This window comes from Ovis aries, chromosome 13 (assembly GCF_016772045.2).
Source record: "Ovis aries strain OAR_USU_Benz2616 breed Rambouillet chromosome 13, ARS-UI_Ramb_v3.0, whole genome shotgun sequence".
NCBI classification, from domain to species: domain Eukaryota; kingdom Metazoa; phylum Chordata; class Mammalia; order Artiodactyla; family Bovidae; genus Ovis; species Ovis aries.
In genome coordinates, this window is record NC_056066.1 from 28,917,256 (window position 1) to 28,936,532 (window position 19,277).

The 19,277-nt window shown below is 41.1% G+C and overlaps 1 protein-coding gene across 3 annotated transcripts in view; it reads right to left on the bottom strand.

The window, feature by feature from the left end:
* The window catches only part of DCLRE1C (DNA cross-link repair 1C), a 49,463-nt gene extending 31,535 nt beyond the window's left edge, over positions 1-17,928 (bottom strand). The window contains exons 1-8 of one of the 3 annotated variants that reach the window (XM_004014239.6): positions 17,765-17,928; positions 9,112-9,163; positions 6,480-6,564; positions 3,936-3,995; positions 2,203-2,258; positions 905-1,006; positions 434-506; positions 148-288 (exon numbers count right to left, since the gene is read on the bottom strand). In XM_004014239.6, the coding sequence (XP_004014288.2) occupies positions 148-288; positions 434-506; positions 905-1,006; positions 2,203-2,258; positions 3,936-3,995; positions 6,480-6,564; positions 9,112-9,163; positions 17,765-17,873 (678 nt within the window). In that variant the 5' untranslated portion in view covers positions 17,874-17,928. The other 2 variants (XM_060397385.1, XM_042230578.2) reach the window with 2 other exon arrangements.
* Between the last annotated feature and the right edge of the window lie 1,349 nt (positions 17,929-19,277).

Below are 19,277 nucleotides of genomic sequence, written 5' to 3' on the forward strand. Positions count from 1 at the left end.
AAAAATAAATTAACGAATTAAAGACTGTGTCCATCTGTTATGGTTTTCAGTCTGGGGGATGCTGGGAAGTGGCCATGAGGAAGGGGAGGAGAGGAGGAGATGGGAGGATGGAAGCTCAGAGCAACAGAAAAGAAAGTCGTCAGGTACCTGGAGTCCAAACTCCTCACTGAGGTTGGTGAAGAGATACTCGTAACCATAGGCAGCCTTGCAGTTCAGCCACACCACATGGTAGGGGCTCCGTGAGATCCAGTTTCGGACCAGCTCCATGATTCCACGCAGACACTCCTCCTGGGCAGGAAGGTTCAAAGGCAGTTAACACTGCTCCACGCCTGGGCTTCCCAGATACCCACGGCAACAGGAACAATTAACATCCCATCTGTTACTCCCCAAACCACCCTCTTAAGAAATACAGCTGTGCTCCAGGGAGACGTACCCGACTAGGAATTTGATAGTATTTTGGGTCGCAGAAAGTTGTGTCTAAGTACACACTCTGGATGTCTTTCACTCTGAAAACAAAATTGAAACAAGGGGTGTGACTCATTTCATGGGAAATAAAATACAAAGCCTACACTTTCAGTTATTTTACAGTTTGTTCTGTCATTTGGATTTTTTCTTGTATCAACTTTGTTGGGAAATGATTTCCATATGATGAAATAATACAGCTCTTGCATATATGGTTCAGTGAATTTAGACCAATTCATGTAATTACCACCTTGATCAACACATGGCATGTTACCATCCCCTCATTTCAAGAGGAAAAACGTGCCTTTCTGTTACAAATATTATTATAATCCAGTTAGATTTCTAAGAGAAACAAAGGCTAGTATTTAGTGGGGAGAAACGAACAATAAAACCTTTAAAACAATGCAGTCATTAGGTTCCAGAACTCCACAAAGCCCAGTACCTGCCCCCAGAGTGCAGAAGCTCCATTCTGGCAGCTTCTCCTTTAGCCAATCTGAAGTCTCCTGTGTACAAGACAGTTCCATTGTTGCCCTGAAATAAAAACCTGGAAAAAAAATAGATCTCAGTGGCTTCTAAATCTCATACAAAATTCAAATACATTTATTCTAAGTCCATATACTAAATATATGTGCTGTGATTAGTCACTCAGTCGTGTCCGACTCTTTGCGACCCCATAGACTGTAGCTCTCTCCAGGCTCCTCTGTCCATGGGGATTCTCCAGGCAAGAATACTAGAGTGGGTTGCGTGCCCTCCTCCAGGGGATCTTCCCAACTCAGGGATCAAACCCAGGTCTCTCACATTGCAGGCAGATTCTTTACCATCTGAGCCACCAGGGAAGCCCAAGAATACTGGAATGGGTAGCCTATCCCTTATTCAGGGGATCTTCCCGACCCAGGAATCAAACCAGGGTCTCCTGCGTTGCAGGTGAATTCTTTTTTTTATATATATAATTTTTTAAAATTTATTTGCTTTTGTCTGTGCTAGGTCTTCCTTGCTGCATGGGCTTTCGCTAGTTGCAGTTTGCGGGCTTCTCACTGAGGTGACTTTTCTTGTTGCAGAGCACAGGCTCAGTAGTCGTGGCTCATGGGCTTAGCTGTCCCGCGGCATGGATCTTCCCAGACCGGGGATCGAACCTGTGTCCCCCTGCATTGGCAGGCAGATTCTTTACCACTGAGCCACCAGGGAAGCCCTGCAGGTGAATTCTTTACCAGCTCAGCTTCCAGGGAAGCCCACTAAATATATACTAAATACAAATATATACTAAATCCATAGCCCATGTTGTCTGCCAAACACAGCCACTGTGGTACGGTGCTGATGTAATTCCCAAAATGTTAAACCACACTGAACCCTCAGCTGTTACGTCTTCCCAAAGAGGGAAAAAAATAACATGGTGGATATATCACTGAGTTTGCAAGAGATGTCCCCTAAAATGGATCAGCACCTTTGACCACATACAGAGATCACCCCTGCTCATGGAGAAAAAGATCCATATGATGAGAAAATGCAACGTCCATGGAAAGACTGCTACTGAAGTCTTCCATTGTAAGAAAGCCCCATTTCAAACTTGACTTGTGCCCCAGTCCCCCCTAGTTTAACCCTGGAAATGAAGGTTAAAGGAATTGCCATCACAAGAAGCAAATCTCCTGGTACATGTTATTTCCTAGACCCTACAAGTTTATTTCTACAAATGTATTACATAACAACACAAAATAAATGGGCAAAATAGATGAACCCCCTTACATAACTGATCCTGGGCAATGACCAGCAGGTAAAAGAGTCACAACAATCTCTTCCTTCTAAAAAGAAAGAAAAATAAATAATAATAGAAGTTATCATTAGGACCCAGCTAAACAAAGCCCTCCTGAGTAGAAGGTAAAGTACTTCTCAAGAACGTGCTATATCTTGATCCTTTCCCCACTCTCCAAATCCTGGAAACAAGTGGAATCCTCATTCACAAAACAAATGGTTAAAAGTAGAGTTCCAATGCAACACAGCACTTCCACTCTTGGGAAGAAAGAAATGAAGGGATGGGCCTAGAGACTGTCATACTGAGTGAGGGAAGTCAGGCAGAGAAAAATATCATATAACATCCCTTACATGCAGGATCTAAAAAGAAATGATAAAAATGAACTTATTTACAAAACAGAAGCAGACTCAGAGACTTAAAGAATGAACTTATGGTTACCAGTGGGGAAGAATGGGGGGAAGGGAAGGGATAGTTAGGGGGTTTGGATGGACATTGACACAATGCTGTATTTAAAATGGATAACCAACAAGGTCCTACTGTATAGCACAGGGAACTCTGCTCAATGTTATGTGGCAGCCTGGGTGGGAGGGGGGTTTGGGGGAGAACAGATACATGTGTATGTATGGTTGAGTCCCTTCCCTGTTCACCTGAAACCATCACAACATTGTTAATCGGCTATGCTCCATTACGGTAACTCCTCCAGTTATGTTTGACATTGTTCATTCCCCGGGCCCCTTTAAAACAGGCTCTCCCACTGGTTGGAGCTGCAGACAAACACACAAGCCTCAGTGTGTGAGAAGAAACAGAAGGACCAGAGTGGGGCGGCAGGACTCTGACCAGTGGGGGCCACCTGCTGCCTGCTACCCAGTTCTGAGAAAGCCACTCGCTAACCCAGGCCGCCAGGGACTGAGAGCATCTCCCCAAAGTGCCAGCTAGTGGAGCTCAGGATGGCATTCAGGGAGGTTTCAGGCCATCCCTTCCCTCTCCCTCAGAACAGTTACCGTAAAAGTAGTTTAGTGTTTGATCTCCTCCAGGGAGGACATGTGAAAAATCCGTTCCTGTCCCATGGCAGCCACACCACCAAAGACACTCCAGATTTAAAGCAGGTTCTAATTGGGCTACACAACAAATGTTAACTGTATTTGCTGTAAGACAGGAAAACACCTCCCAGCCCAATGTATAATTTGAGATAAAAATAAATACATACATAAATGGTGGGTCCGCAATCCTAGTTACTATTAAAAAAAAGAAATTGAATGCACAACACAAAAGTACCTGCATCTGAATTTAAGGACCAAAAAATAAACGAGATCCACTTGAACAATGTCTTTTTTCTTGAATAAGAAAATGATTCAGAAAAAAATCACAATATACATAAATTTGCTGCAAAAAACATTAAACACTGTTCTATATACCTAACATTATAATAAACTTAATACATGTGACAGTCATACTACATAGTAATCATACCATTACCATGGCTCTCCTATAACTAGCATGTGGCACTAACAGAAGCAATTCTGTCCTTAAAATTGGATAGAAGCAATGTTCAGTCCCTTAGATGTAGAAAACAAATATATCACAAACTTTTTTTTTTCCCTTACAAACTCATTCACTTACTATAAATTTTATTTCTGGCTAAATGAACATTCAAAATCAAGGAGAAAGATAATCATTTAATGCTAAATAACAATTTTTAGAAATACAGTATTTAATATTTAGTTACCTCGCCTGATGCTTCATCGACTAAAGATATCTGGGTAGGAGTTTCAATTTCAATTGATACCTATTAAAATAAGACATCAGGTATATATCATATTGTACACAGTCTTTCATGACTTTATATGCCTTTGCCATCTAAACACAGAAAGGGAACTAAGAGATATGACAGACTCTCGGTGGAACAATTTCTGATTTCACTATAAAAACAGTTTTACAGCTTGAAAACATGATAAAGTTAAAATTACACCTTTCTTGAGGTTGATGTGGCAATACGTATATATTGAATGCCTTACAAACCTGTACATCCTCAGACACAGCATTTCTACTATGAATTCAATTTCCCCCCTTCACCTCCCCAACCCTCCCATTCCCACTGAACTTGAGTCTTTACAACATGTAGTCACATGTTCTTTGTATTTAGATTTTCTGCTGCGGAACACAGTCTGCTATCAGTCTGTGATGTGTTGGCCTAATTCACAGATTCAAGAAGCTATCCGCACACTTTATAGAATGGCAACCAGCACAGAGAAGCATTCAGTAAGTAGTTGACAAATGAAGATAATTTTTCTTTTTAGTCCGCTGATGTCATAATACCTACAGTGAGGTTCAGGTATGAAAATAACCTTATATTTTTGGATTAAACACACAGTATTCATGATGTACTATTTTTTTTGATACTATTAGATTCAGTATTGGGATGTTCACATGTGCTCATATAGAAATGGCCTTTTTGTCCCATGTATTATCATTGTCCATTTGACAGTGAGGTTGAGCAGCTTATCTTTTTATTCTCTCCTACAGTAGGGATCATTTGTTCTTTGAATATTTGGCAAAAGGCAAGATAAAACCATCTGGGCCGGGGGCTTTTTTTGAGGAAGAGATCTTTGAAAACTGCTTTAATGTCTTTGATGGCTACTTCTTTATTCAAGTTGTCTACTTTTCTTGCCCCAATTTGGGATTTTCCTCCTTTTCCTGACTCAATTTGGGATTTTTCTACTTTTCCAGGTATTTATCCACTCTATCTAAATCATCAAATATACTATATTAATTTTCAAAACAAGGCACTGCTGTTCATTAAATTATTTTCCTTTATATCATTTGTTATTTTTATATGATCTTTGTTTTTTCAGTCTTGGCAGAAGTTTATTTCTCTACAGACCAGCTTTTACTTTTATTCATCTTCCTTTTTATTTTCTGTGGTAGTTTATTTTCTATGGTAGGTAGGGTGGAACCCAGGCAGGGACAAAGTGGCTTGTGTGGCCTGAGAAAATGGGAGTGAGTGGTCCTGGTTTTTACTGTGGTTACAGGGTGGGCCTGGGCTTGCATCTTCGAATGCCATGTAGGTGCCAAGGAAGGTGTAGACTTTTTAAAAAATCAGTTTGCCCACAGGTAGGGCAGAAGGGAAAGGCAGACACGGGAACTGAAAGTTGCCAGCAGTCAGACGTCAAACAGAATCTTGTTCAGAACTCTCTGCTAGCTCCCCCAATTATTGATGGTTTAATCCATATAATGACCCCTAATTCTACCTACTCATTGTCGGTTGTTTCTCTGATCAGTCACTGAATGATCAGGGACTATTATATCCGGTCTGAAGCTATTTTGTTAGTTGCATATATGTTGATATCTTTTCTCTTTTTTGGCTGCACTTTGCAGTTTGTAGGATCTTAGTTCCCCAACCACAAAGTGGTATCTTCTTGATACTTTTAAGAGCTTGTCCCTTTGAACAGTAAAAACACACTCTTTGAAATTAATGATATTTTTTGCCTTCAACTCTCTGCGTGATATAATAGTTGCTACTCTGGCATTTTTAGTTTCTAATTGTTCAGTATATCTTTTCCCTTCCCCCCCACCCCACTTCAACCCGAACTTTTCCTTTAATGTTATCTATATGTCTTGTAGACCAAAACTTGGGGATCTGTTTTTTTTAAACCTAAATCAAGAATTTGTCTTCTGATCAAAAGTTGACATAAATCCATTTATATTTAGAGCAATTACTCTTATAACATAACCTTGCCTGCCATCTTCACATTTTCATACCATGCTTTGTTTTTCTCCCCTCTACTATAACTTTCTGTTGGAGAGATCCATTTTATACGGCCAGATTCAAAATTATCCATTCTATTTGTATTTCAGTTCTTTATTATAAATCATGTTATGTTTATTTTTCTTATTATAAACCATAAGTTATGTTATTTTTCCTAATCTATTCCATGATCTAAATAAAAGGTTTATTAATTCTGTCAATAAACAATTTACATTTTAAAGCATTAAAATGCAACTCAGCAAGACAGCTTGTGAGATTAGACAAAACTAAGCATCTAGGTCAACATATTGGGGGACAAGAAAGAAAAATCAACAACAATAAAATGTCAACTTCTTCTAAACTAATGAATTGCAAAGGATAAATATTGACATGGTGGTTACTGTGGATAAATACATTGTGTGAGGAAGTGGGCTTTGAATAACGACAATATTTTGTTCAGTACACCTCGAAAAATATTTCCCACTTAAAAAAAAGAATTAGTGTCATTCAAAAAATAAAACTTACAATTCGTTTCTCCCAAAACCTGTACTTCGGGCTTGTTAACAACAACTCTTTAGTAACAGGTGAACAGTATAAGCAAACCTTCAAGCTGGGGAAAAAAGGCAAAAGAAAAAAAGTCATTTGAGTGCAATTCAAGATGAGCCGCCATCTGGGTGACTAGGAAATATGTTTCAATGTGTGTCAGTTGTCTCAAATACATCAGAAACTGTGCTGACACAAATGTATTAGAATTGTTCCCAGCACCCAAGAGTCCAACCACTTTAGTCCCATGATGGTGTAAAGCGACAGAGAAGAAGCAGAGGACAGATTGGATGGGGCCCTCTGACCTCCTCAAAGGCTGGTCCTCACCATTCTCATCTTAAAGACATGCATTTTACAGGATCAGCTGTGTCTGGAGAGAGAACGTGGGTAAACTACCTCTGCAGAAGGTGCAAGGGGACAGAAGACATATGCCTTGTACTTCATATAAATCTATTCCATTTATATTTTTAGTTGGCAGAAATCAATTTCATGACAAACTTTAAAACTTCAACACGCTAGTTTCAGCTCAGTTCAGTTGCTCAGTCGTGTCCGACTCTTTGCGACCCCATGGACTGCAGCATGCCAGGCTTCCCTGTCCATCACCAACTCCTGGAGTTTACTCAAACTCATGTCCATCAAGTCGGTGATGCCATCCAACCATCTCATTCTCTGTCGTCCCCTTCTCCTCCCGCCTTCAATCTTTCTCAGCATCAGGGTCTTTCTTCACGTCAGGTGGCCAAAGTATTGGAGTTTCAGCTTCAACATCAGCCCTTCCAATGAATATTCAGGACTGACTTACCCTAGGATGGACTGGTTGGATCTCCTTGCAGTCCAAGGGACTCTCAAGAGTCTTCTCCAACACCACAGTTCAAAAGCATCAATTCTTCGGCGCTCAGCCTTCTTCACAGTCCAACTCTCACATCCATACATGACTACTGGAGAAACCATAGCTTTGACTAGACGGACCTTTGTTGGCAAAGTACTATCTCTGCTTTTTAATATGCTGAGGTTTAATATGCTAGGTTGGTCATAACTTCTCTTCCAAGGAGCAAGCGTCTTTTAATTTCATGCCTGCAGTCACTATCTGCAGTGATTTTGGAGTCCAAAAAAATAAAGTCTGTCACTGTTTCCATTGTTTCCTCATCTATTTGCCATGGACCAGATGCCATGATCTTAGTTTTCTGAATGTTGAGTTGTAAGCCAACTTTTTCACTCCTCTTCTTGCACTTTCATCAAGAGGCTCTTTAATTCTTCTTCGCTTTCTGCCATAAGCAATCAGCCTTCAATGCAGGAGACCCCGATTCAATTCCCGGGTTGGGAAGATCTGCTGGAGAAGGGAAAGGCTACCCTCTCCAGTATTCTGGCTCTGGAGAATTCCATGGACTGTATTAGTCCATGGGGTTGCAAAGAGTCCAGACACTCCAATTTAGAGGTTAGGAATGCAGTCTATGGCAGATCATACTTTCCAAAGATGGCCATGTTAACCATATATTCCCCCCAACCACACACGGTCCTCTTAACAAAATGGTCATGGAATTTCCATTGACAGAAGGGGTCTGTGTTGACCTCCCCTTGAACCTGAACCAACAGAATGTGATGGAAGTAATACTGTAGGGCTTCCGAGTCTAGATCTCTGGACAATATGGCTTCCACTAGCTCTCTTTTATAGGTCTCTGGTGGCCAGATGGTCAAGAATTCGCCTGCAATGCAGGAGACCTAGGTTCAATCCCTGGGTGGATTGATACCGTGGAGATGGAATTGGCAACCCACTGAAGTATTCTTGACTAGAGAATCCCAAGGGCAGAGGAACGTGGTGGGCTATGTCCATGGGGTCGCAAAATTGAGTCGGACACAACTGAGCAACTAACACAGCTCTCATCTGGGACGTACACTTTTTTTTCCTTTAAAAACTCCAGCTATCCTGAAACCACTATGCTGAAGAGGTATTTTTAGAGGTGGAGATATTTTTAGAGGCCCTTTGGGTAAAGGGCTCCGACTGCCTAACCCAGGTGTCAGACATTGAATGAATAAGCCTCCACTACGTAACGTCAGCCCCATATAATACCTAGTCAGGCAGAAACCAGCCATCCCCACTATGCCCTGTCAGAGCTCCTGTTTCTATATTCCAGAAACAGAATATAGACAGAATACATGATTAGGGTTATTTTAAGCCACTGAGCTTGTGGGTAGTTTGTTACACAGCAATAGATAACTAATATACCGGCTCTAAAATCAAACAGACCTGGTGGGAATCCTGGTCCTGCCACATTACTAGCTGTGTGATCTTGGGCAACTAATCTAATCCCTCTGGTTCCTCAGTTTCCTCATCTATAAAATAGAATTGATTTCACAACCAAAAGCTAAACAATGACGACAGAAGCCAGAAGAGAGGTTATCTGTGAGTGGGGAAGACTGAGTGGGGAGGTGCAGAGTTCTGTACCAGGTGATTGCTGTTCTGCTTCTCAGCCTGGGCAGAAGCTACACATGTGCTTACTTGTGAAAGTTCATCAGACTGTTTCCTTATGATGTAAGTACTTTCCTATGTAGATGTTACAGCTCAATTAAAATTTTTACTTAAAAAAGCACACACAAATAAATAGTAAGAAAAAATTACCTGCATTCCAACCTTCTTTTCAAGCTAGGGGCTCTTAATCCTTTCATATGATCTGAAAACATAAAAGAATCAGATATCATAAAAACATTATTTTTTCAGAGGATTCCTTGACCCAGGAAAACTGAGTTGTCTGTTGTTTATAGATTTCCTTTTAAGAGAAAATAAACGAGAGTTTCACTTTTATAAGAGCATTGATTTGTATGAGCTCTTGCTTCTGCAAGTGAAGAATCCACTGAAAATAGGACAAGAACCACCAAAGTTGACCATCTCTGAGCCAACAGAAGTCATTTAAAAGGAGAATGAGCCTCTGTATCTTAGGGCAGAGTCTAAATCACTTGCAGTAGCCACAGAAGAATGCATGACCAGGGTCTCATTTGGAACTGCTTCCATCATTTTCCTCTACTCTCTTTCATTTCAATACAACCATCTTCGGACCATGCTCACTCTAACCCCTTCAATTCCAGTCACTAAGTTAGTCCATCTGGAAATTCAAGTTTGCTTCCATGGAATCCCTGAGGAAACCATTCAGGGTAGGCCAGAATAAGAAGAGTTTCACTAACTTTTCAGCCAACTGTGACTGCTGGGTTGAAAATCAATAAAGAGACACTGGACTTAAACGAACATTAGAGTAGATGAACTTCACAAATATATACAGAACGTTCCATGCAAAAGCAATAGAACACACATTCTTCTCAAATGCACAGAGAACACTGTCCAAGACATACACATATTAGGCCACAAAATGAGTCTCAATATATTTAAGAAGATTAAAATCACATCAAGCATCTTTTCCAACTACAATGGTATAAAACTAGAAAAAAATTAATTACAAGAAAACTGGAAAATTCACAAATATATGGAGATTAAACAACACACAACTGAACAACCAATGGGCCAAAGAAGAAATCAAAAGAGAACTTCAAAAATACCTTGAAACGAATGAAAATGGAAATAAAACATACCAAAATATGTGGGATGCACAAAAACAGTTCTAAGGGGGAAGTGCAAGTGAAAAATTTCTACCTCAAGAAATAAGAAAAATCAACCTCATTTTACACTTCAAGGAACTAGAAAAATAACAAAGCCCAAAACTATTAGAAGGAAGGAAGTAACAAAAATTAGAAAAACAAAGAAATAGAGGCTAAAAAGGCAACAGAGAAAAATCAATGAAACTAACAGCTGGTTCTTTAAAAAGATAAACAAAATTGGCAAGTCTTTGCTAGACTCACCAACAAAAAAGAAAAATACACATAGGACTCAAATGAATAAAATCAGAAATAAAAGAAGAGTTATTACAACTGTTGCCACAGAAAAGAAAGAGTAAGAGACTACTATGAACAGTTATACACCAACAAAGTGGACGGCCTAGAAGAAACTGATAAATTCTTAGAAACATACAACCTAGAAGGACTGAATCACGATGAAACAGAAAATCTGAGCAGACTGATTACTAGTAAGGATATTAAATATCCTTTCTAATATCAGTAATTTTAAAAAAATCCAACAAACAGAAGTCCCAGACCTGATGACTTTGCTGCTGAATTCTACAAACATTCTAAGAACTCATTTTATGAAGCTAGTATTACCCTGATACCAAAACCAGAAAAGGATACCACACACAAAAAAGAAAATACAGCCCAATATCCCTGATGTACATAGAATAAAAAATCCTCAACAAAATATTAGCAAACAGAATTCAACAATATATTAAAAGGATCATACACCATGGTTAAGTGGATTTATTCCAGGGATGCAAACTTGGTTCAACATCCACAAATCAATCAATGTGATAATCTCATTAACAAAATGGAGGATAAAAATCATATAATCATCTCAACAGATGCACAAAAGCACTGGACAAAACTCAATATACATTTATGATAAAAAAAAATCTCAATAAATCAGGTACAGATAGAACATACCTTAATATAACAAAGCCATATGTAACAAGCTCTCAGCAAACATTCACAACTACATCAAAAAGAATCAAATGCCTAGGAATAAACTTAACCAAGGAAATGAAGGCTTGTATATTTAAAATTATAAGACATTAATAAAATAAACTGAAGATGACACAAATAAATAGAAAGCTATTTCATGTTCATAGACTGAAAGAATCAATATTGTTAAATTGTTAAATTGTCCATACCAGACAAAACAATCAACAGGCTCAATGTAACCAATATCTAAATTCCATTGACATTATCCATAGAAAAAGTTCAAATAATCATAAAGTTTGTATAGAACCACAAAAGACTCCAAATAGCCAAAGTAGTCTTGAGAAAGAACAAAACTGGAGACATGTTTTCTGATTACAAAATGTATTTCAAAGCTATAGTAGTTAAAACAGTATGGTACTGGCATAAAAACACATAGATAGATCAACAAAACAGAATAATAAGCCCAGAAATAAACCCACATATATAGTGTCAATTTATGATAAAAAGTGAAAATGTTAGGCACTCAGTTGTGTCCGATTCTCTGTGACCCCATGGACTGTAGCCAGCCATGCTTCCCTGTCCATGTAATTCTCCAGGCAAGAATACTGGAGTGGGTTACCATGCCCACCTCAAAATTTAAGACTAATTACTCCCCAATCCATAGTTGTTTATATATATATATATAATCTTTACTTTTTTATTTTTGGCTGTGCTGAGTCTTTGTTGCTAAGCTCAGAATGAAAACTAACCACTGTCTTATACTATACATAAGAATTAACTCAAAACAGATTAAAGACTTGAATGTAAGATCTGAAACCATAAAATTTCTAGATGAAAACACAGGCAGTAAGCTACTTGATATGGGTCTTGCGGATGATTTTTTTAATCTGACACCAAAAGCAAAAATAAACAAATGATCAATACAAAGTGACTTTTTTTAACGGGCAGATCTAAATATACATTTTCCCCAAGACATACAGATGGCCAACAGGCACATCAAATGATGCTCCACATCACTAACCACCAGTGAAATGTAAATCAAACCCAGTATAAGATGTTACCTCATACCCATTAGAACGGTTATTATCAAAAAGAAAAATAACAAATGTTGAAAAGGATGTAGAGAAACAGGAACCCTTGTGCACTGTTGGTGGGAATGTAAATTAGTGCAGCCTATTTTATAGAAAACAATATGGAATTTCCTCAAAAAATTAAAATACAGAACTATCATATGATCTGGCAGTTCCAAATCTGTGTATTTATCTGAAGAAAGATATCTGCACCCCAGGTTCATTGCACTGTTATTTACAACACCCAAGACATGGAAACAACCTAAGTGTCCATCAATGGATGAATGGATAAAGAAAACTGTGGTTTATATGCACGAAGGATATTTTCAGCCATGAAATTGCTGTCTAACCACAAATTAACAATTTTCATTATAAGTTTTCTAAAAGCTGATAATAAGTTTAGTAAGTTTAAAGCTAATTAAAACAAAAGTATTCTCTCTATATAACTTTTTTTCAGCTCTTTTAAGGTTAACACATAAATGCTGCTGGAAATTAATTTTACTTAAAACTATAACTAAGTTGGTTATTTTAAAAGTCATTCCCTCCTCAAATCATTTACCAAAATTGACTTTCATTTGCATTTAAGTAAACACTGCCCATTACCACCCCTGATGAGAGCAAAGACAGTCAAGCTTGGTTGTTGGGGAGACAATGTTAAATAGCGTGGCAATAACCCACAAAAAAAAAAAAATCTAATTACCCTATTCACTACCAACACTAGAAAAGGTCAGTTTTCATTCCAATTCCAAAGAAAGACAATGCCAAAGGATGTTCAAACTACCCCACAATTGCACTCATCTCACATGCTAGCAAAGTATTGCTCAAAATTCTCCAAGCCAGGCTTCAACAGTACATGAACCGTGAACTTCCAGATGTTCAAGCTGGTTTTAGAAAAGGCAGAGGAACCAGAGATCAAATTGCCAACATCTGTTGGATGATCAAAAAAGCAAGAAAGTTGCAGAAAAACATCTACTTCTGCTTTATTGACTATGCCAAAGCCTTTGACTGTGTGGATCACAATGAACTGGAAAATTCTTAAAGAGATGGGAATACGAGACCATCTTACCTGCCTCCTGAGAAATCTGTATGTAGGTCAAGAAGCAACAGTTAGAACTGGACATGGAACAACAGACTGGTTCCAAATTGGTAAAGGAGTACATCAATGCTATATATTGTCACCCTGCTTATTTAACTTATATGCAGAGTACATCATGCAAAATGCCAGGCTGGATGAAGCACAAGCTGGAATCAAGATTTCTGGGAGAAATATCAATAACCTCAGATATGCAGATGATACCATCCTTATGGCAGAAAGCAAAGAACTAAAGAGTCTCTTGATAAAAGTGAAAGAAGAGTGAAAAAGTTGGCTTAAAGCTCAACATTCAAAAAACTAAGATCACGGCACCCAGTCCCATCATTCCATGGCAAATAGATGGGGAAACTGGAAACAATAACAGACTTTATTTTGGGGGGCTCCAAAATCACTGCAGGTGGTGACTGCAGCCATGAAATTAAAAGACACTTGCTCCTTAGAAGAAGGTTATGACCAACCTAGACAGCATATTAAAAAGCAGAGACATTACTTTGTTGACAAAGGTCTGTCCAGTCAAAGCTATGGTTTTTCCAGTAGTCATGTATGGATGTGAGAGCTAGACTATGAAGAAAGCTGAGCGCCAAAGAACTGATGCTTTGGTGTTGGAGAAGACTCTTGAGAGTCCCTTGGACAGCAAGGAGATCCAACCAGTCCATCCTAAAGGAAATCAGTCCTGAATATTCATTGGAAGGACTGATGCTGAAGCTGAAGCTCCACTACTTTAGTCACCTGATGCAAAGAACTGACTCATTGGATAAGACCCTGATGCTGGGAAAGATTGAAGGCAGCAGGAGAAGGGGACGGCAGAGGATAAGATAGTTGGATGGCATCACCAACTCGATGCACATGAGTTTGAGTAAGCTCTGGGAGTTGATGATAGACAGGGAAGCCTGGCATGATGCAGTCCATGGGATTGCAAGGAGTCAGACACAACAGGGCAACCGAACTACCAACACACACACCCTCAAATTTGTATGTAACGATCCTTAAACTAATGAAAATAAGGCCATCCCCATACCTCATGTGGCCGACGCTGACAAAACACATGCCTCTACAGGACAGTCCACCTGCCCCCTCAGAGGGTCATCTCCTCACGTCACTGCTGGTCCAGGCTTTTCAGGACAATGAGCACATCCCAGAGCAGGACTCCCTGTTATGTAGTTTCTAAACTGTTTGAGTCATGACAAATAGAAGGCTGACTCAGGACTCTGCTCCATGTTCCCAAACCAATTCAGTGGGCAGCACCCTGTTCCATCAAGACAGTCCAGCCCACCACCCCAGGCTCCTTCCTCACGGGCAGTCAAGGGAACCTGGATGAGCTTACTTTGTGATGCTAGTGGCTCAGTGGTAAAAAATCTGCATGCAGTGCAGGAGACCCAGGTTTGACCCCTGAGTCAGGAAGATTCCCTGGAGGAGGAAATGGCAACCCACTCCAGTGTTCTTGCCTAGGAAAGCCTATGGACAGAGGAGCCTGGGAGGCTACAGTCCATGGGGTCACAACAGCTGGACACAACTGAGCGACTCAACAGCAAGGACTGCACCCAGAGTCTCTTTTCCAGGGCCTTTTTTGTTTTCCTTGACCAGAATAAATCATCTTAAGTTGTCTCCAGAAGGGGTCCTCCCCACCTCTGGGCCACTCTCATAAGGCTATGGGTCCCCTCTTGTCCTCCAGGCCTCACTGGTGCTTAGTCAAGTCTGCCCTGAGCACAGCATTGGATTCCAGATGGGCCATAAACAAGCGTCAAGCAGGTCCATGGCCCACCTTAACTTTCATCAAGATGTGATGCTAACAGTGTATGTGCATGTGTTAACAAGAGGCCATAGATCTTGTCAGACATCCTGTGTCACTCAGCTCAGGCTGCAATAACAAAATATCAGAGTCTGCATTAAGCAGAAATGCATTTCTAACACTTCTGGAAGCTGAAGTTCAAGATTAAGGTGACGAGACTGGTTTCTGGGGATGCCTCTCCTCCTGCCTTACAAACAGCCATGTTCTTGCTATGTGCTCACACCTTTCCTCATTGTGCATATGGAGGGAGCGAGCTCTCCTCCTTTTCTTCTAAGGCCACCAATCCTATCAAATTAGAACCTCACCCTTACAATCTCATTTAACCTTCAGGTGTTAGTTACTCATTTGTGTCCGACTCTTTGCGACCCCATTCAGTGTAGCTCACCAAGCTCCTCTGTCCATGGAATTTTCCAGAACATTGGAGTTAACCTTAATCACTTCCTAAAAGTCCCTTCTCCAAATGCAGCCACACTGGGAGTTAGGGACTCAGTATCTGAATTTGGATTTTGGCCGGGGGGGGGCGGGGGCGGTGTACAAGTCACTCCATAACACATCCAAAGAAATCTGTTTCCCAAAATGGTTATAAACCACCAGTGGGCAATGTGGCAAACCTCAGAAAGCAGAAGGAGAGTTCTTGCCCTTGATGAGTCTACATCCTTATTGTGAAAACAGACCCATGTGGGATCAGAGAATAGGAAAAGTTGTTATAAAGTGCTGGACAGGAGAGTCTTTGTTAATGTACAAACTAATGATGATGATTTCACAACTATTCCTCAATTTAAAAAAATAAGTAAAAATATAAATACACATATAAATACAAAAACAAGCAAACATACAAATTCCTTTAGATGAATATGAACTCTTTCTCCAAATTCACTACTGCAAAATATGAAGGCCAAGCCCTGAATCCATTCTTTCACTGTGGCCACCACATGAGTTCAGACACCTCCCGTGGAGACTCAACAGAAAAGGTAAAAATATTCTCACCCAGCAGTGAATTCCCAATGAAAAACAAGGCAAAAACAAAAATGATATCAAGTCGCAGAAAGACTGTACAGAGGCTCCTATGCTCTTCAGTGAATCAGGAAAGGAGGTCCAGACTTTTCTCATTAAAGAGAGGGGAAAAAAGAGCTGAGAGCTGGAAAGCAGAGGCATTTCCCCAAAGCAGAAATTTCATCAATTTACACCTTAAAGTGACTGATTCCACACACAAAACAACAGCTGGTCTTCACACCAACCGCACCACGAGGGCCAAGTTTTGGTATTTGCAGTTTACTTTAATATCACACGGTGTGATTTGTACATGAATAAGTATCTGAGTCACTCCTCAAAATAGGGGTTGGGGATTCTACTTAAGCTACTCTGGAAGTCCACACTCAAGAGGCAGCTTCCAGACGGCTCCAGTTAAGCTTCATCTCTGGTCAATGCCTAAGGCTGTGCTAATTAGCACAATGAATATGGAGCCTGTTTTCATAGGTAAAGTTAGCGACCTATCAGTCAGCATGTCAGATGTTAAAATGGAAAGTGGTTGTGAAATCAGCAGGTACCCCAGCCCTGGAGACAGGCTAAAACGTTTTAGAGATGCTCCAGCCTTGCCTGGAGCAGTTAGCCTTGGGACACTATCGTTAGAGGGTGATGCCAGGCTTAATTCCTAACAGCTTCCAGCTGTGAAACATTAGTATTCTAGTTGCCTAACCTGGCCCTCTATAAAAGAAACCTGCATCCCACCTCTAGACAGAACATCTATAATTGAGGGGAGCTTGCACTTCCTTGAGCTTACAGACAGGACTTTTCAGTGCCTGCATGCTTGCTAATCTGTGTGTAGGAGTATGGCACAAGACGCTTCTCTCAGAAGAAAAGCTATGACAAACCTAGACAGCATGTTAAAAAGCAGAGACATTACTTTGCTGAGAAAGGTCTGTCCACTCAAAGCTATGGTTTTTCCAGTAGTCATGTATGGATGTGAGAGCTGGACTATAAAGAAAGCTGAGCGCAGAAGAATTGATGCTTCTAAAATGTGGTGCTGGAGAAGACTCTTGAGAGTCCCTTGGACTGCAAGGATATCCAACCAGTCCATCCTAAAGGAAATCAGTCCTGAGTATTCATTGGAAGGACTGTTGCTGAAGTTGAGGCACCAACACTTTGGCCATCTGATGCTTAGAACTGACTCGTTGGAAAAGACCCTGATGATGGGAAAGATTGAAGGCAAGAGGAGAAGCGGACGACAGCGGATGAGATGGTTGGATGGCATCACCGACTCGATGGACATGAGTTTGAACAAACTCCGGGAGTTGGAGATGGACAGGGAAGCTTGGCGTGCTGCGGTCCATGGAGTCGCAAAGAGTCAGTCACGACTGAGGGACTAAACTGAACTGTATGGCTGAATTTCATCTAAACTTGTCTTTATAACATAATCCCGAGGATGTGGGGGAAGGCTAAGTAATACCCGTCAACCTCTGACTATAGGGCACTGGGAGAGCTTTCAAAAGAACCGAACAGTTGTGGCAGATCAAAGTGGCGGGGGTCAGTGGTTGCTGTTCTATCCCGCAGTATGAGGGATGAGAAGATAAAGTCTCGGATAGACTGAAGAGCCCGGCTGGGACAAGGTCCAAGCTAGTTTCTCGCATGGCCTCCCAAAGCCTGCACTTCCTCCTGCAAGACCCTCGCCTTCCCTCTCTCCAGACATGGGTGACCTCCTCTAGAGGCCCGATCCCACGCAGCCCGGGTCCCCGGGAGGAGGCGACGCGCTGCGCTCACTCACCTTTGTGGCAGTGGGACAGGAAGTAGGCACGGGCCCTCAGGTTCTCCCTGTCGAAGCGGTCTATGGAGATGGTTGGATACTCTGCCATCTGACCCTCGAAGGAGCTCATAGCGTCGGTCAACCTTAGCGGACTAATCGCCTAGCGAGTGAGCCGCGGAAGCCCCAGCCGGCCGCGCCGCTACTTCCGGGAACTTGCTACCGCCTCACCATTGGCCGGTCGGGCGCAGCAATGTCCAATCAGAGCAGCTCCGCTTCCGGGGTGGGCGGTGCCAACGAGCTTCCTGTCATTTCCGGCCTCCAGTCACCTGCGGGTTGAAACCAACCACCTGCTCTGCGTTCACAGCTGAGAGGCTGGGTGGAATCAAGGCTGTAACGCGAGCAGTGGGCCTCCTCCCGGATACCTTGGCACAACACATCGTCGCTTTTGAAGAGTTGCCTGGGTCTGTGCAGGAACAAGAATGCGAAGGGAGACAACGTCCAGAGCAGGCGACTACATCCAAGGATGCGAAGCGAGATGCGGAGCTTGGCTTTGAAATCGGACTGCATTCTGCTTCCTTCTTGTCCACTGTGTTCCTGAAAGCTTGCTTTGGCTTCTCTTCTTTCTGTCCCTTCCCAGTGTCTTCTTTATGGGATAATCGTGAAGATTATGTGAGAAAATTGTATCAGTCTTGTGGTATATTCGAAAACTATTAGTCTCAGTTTCTATTTATAATCTACAAACTGAGTAAAATACACAATCTCTGACAATCAAGCTCAGATGCATGATCTTAGGGTAGATAAGTAAAGATCCCAGGGAGAGTTTAGCTGCTAGCCTCCCCAACATCCAACTCTCCTGAGATGTTTCATTGTTGTTATTGTTTTCTGGAAGTTAGAAACATGTGTAAAAGAAAAAAATGGTAGGGTGATAGATGAAAGGTCTGAAGTTTTTAAACATCAAAGAAACTTTATGGAAAGGTTTGCTAAAGTATTGTGTGGGCCTACATGCTCAGTCGTGTCCGACTCTTCGTAACTCTATGGACTGTAGCCCACCAGGCTCCTCTGTCCAGGGGGATTCTCCAGGCAAGAATACTGGAGTGGGTTGCCATTTCCTCCTCCAGGTGATCTTCCTGAACCAGGGATGGAACCCATGACTTTTGTCTCCTGCACTGCAGGTAGATTCTTTATCCCTGAGCCATTGGAGAAGTCTTGTGAAAATATTAACATTCACCAAATAGTCACAATAGCATTATCTGCACCCCCTTTGTAGCAAGTCTCCTTAGACAGCACAGTATTATTTTAATCACAACTCCAACACCTGTGAGTTGTGCTTAGCATTGTGCAAAGTACTACTTTGTGCTAGCACTGTACAAGCCCTGCCATGATGACAGAGATGACTAAGATGTGTCTACAAGTCATTTTCAATCAATTTGGAGATAGACCTTTGCAGAACATGGTAAATAAATGCTTCCACAGAGGCACAAGGTAATGTAGGAATAATTCCAGCAACAATTCGTTCTAACCAGGGAAATCAAGA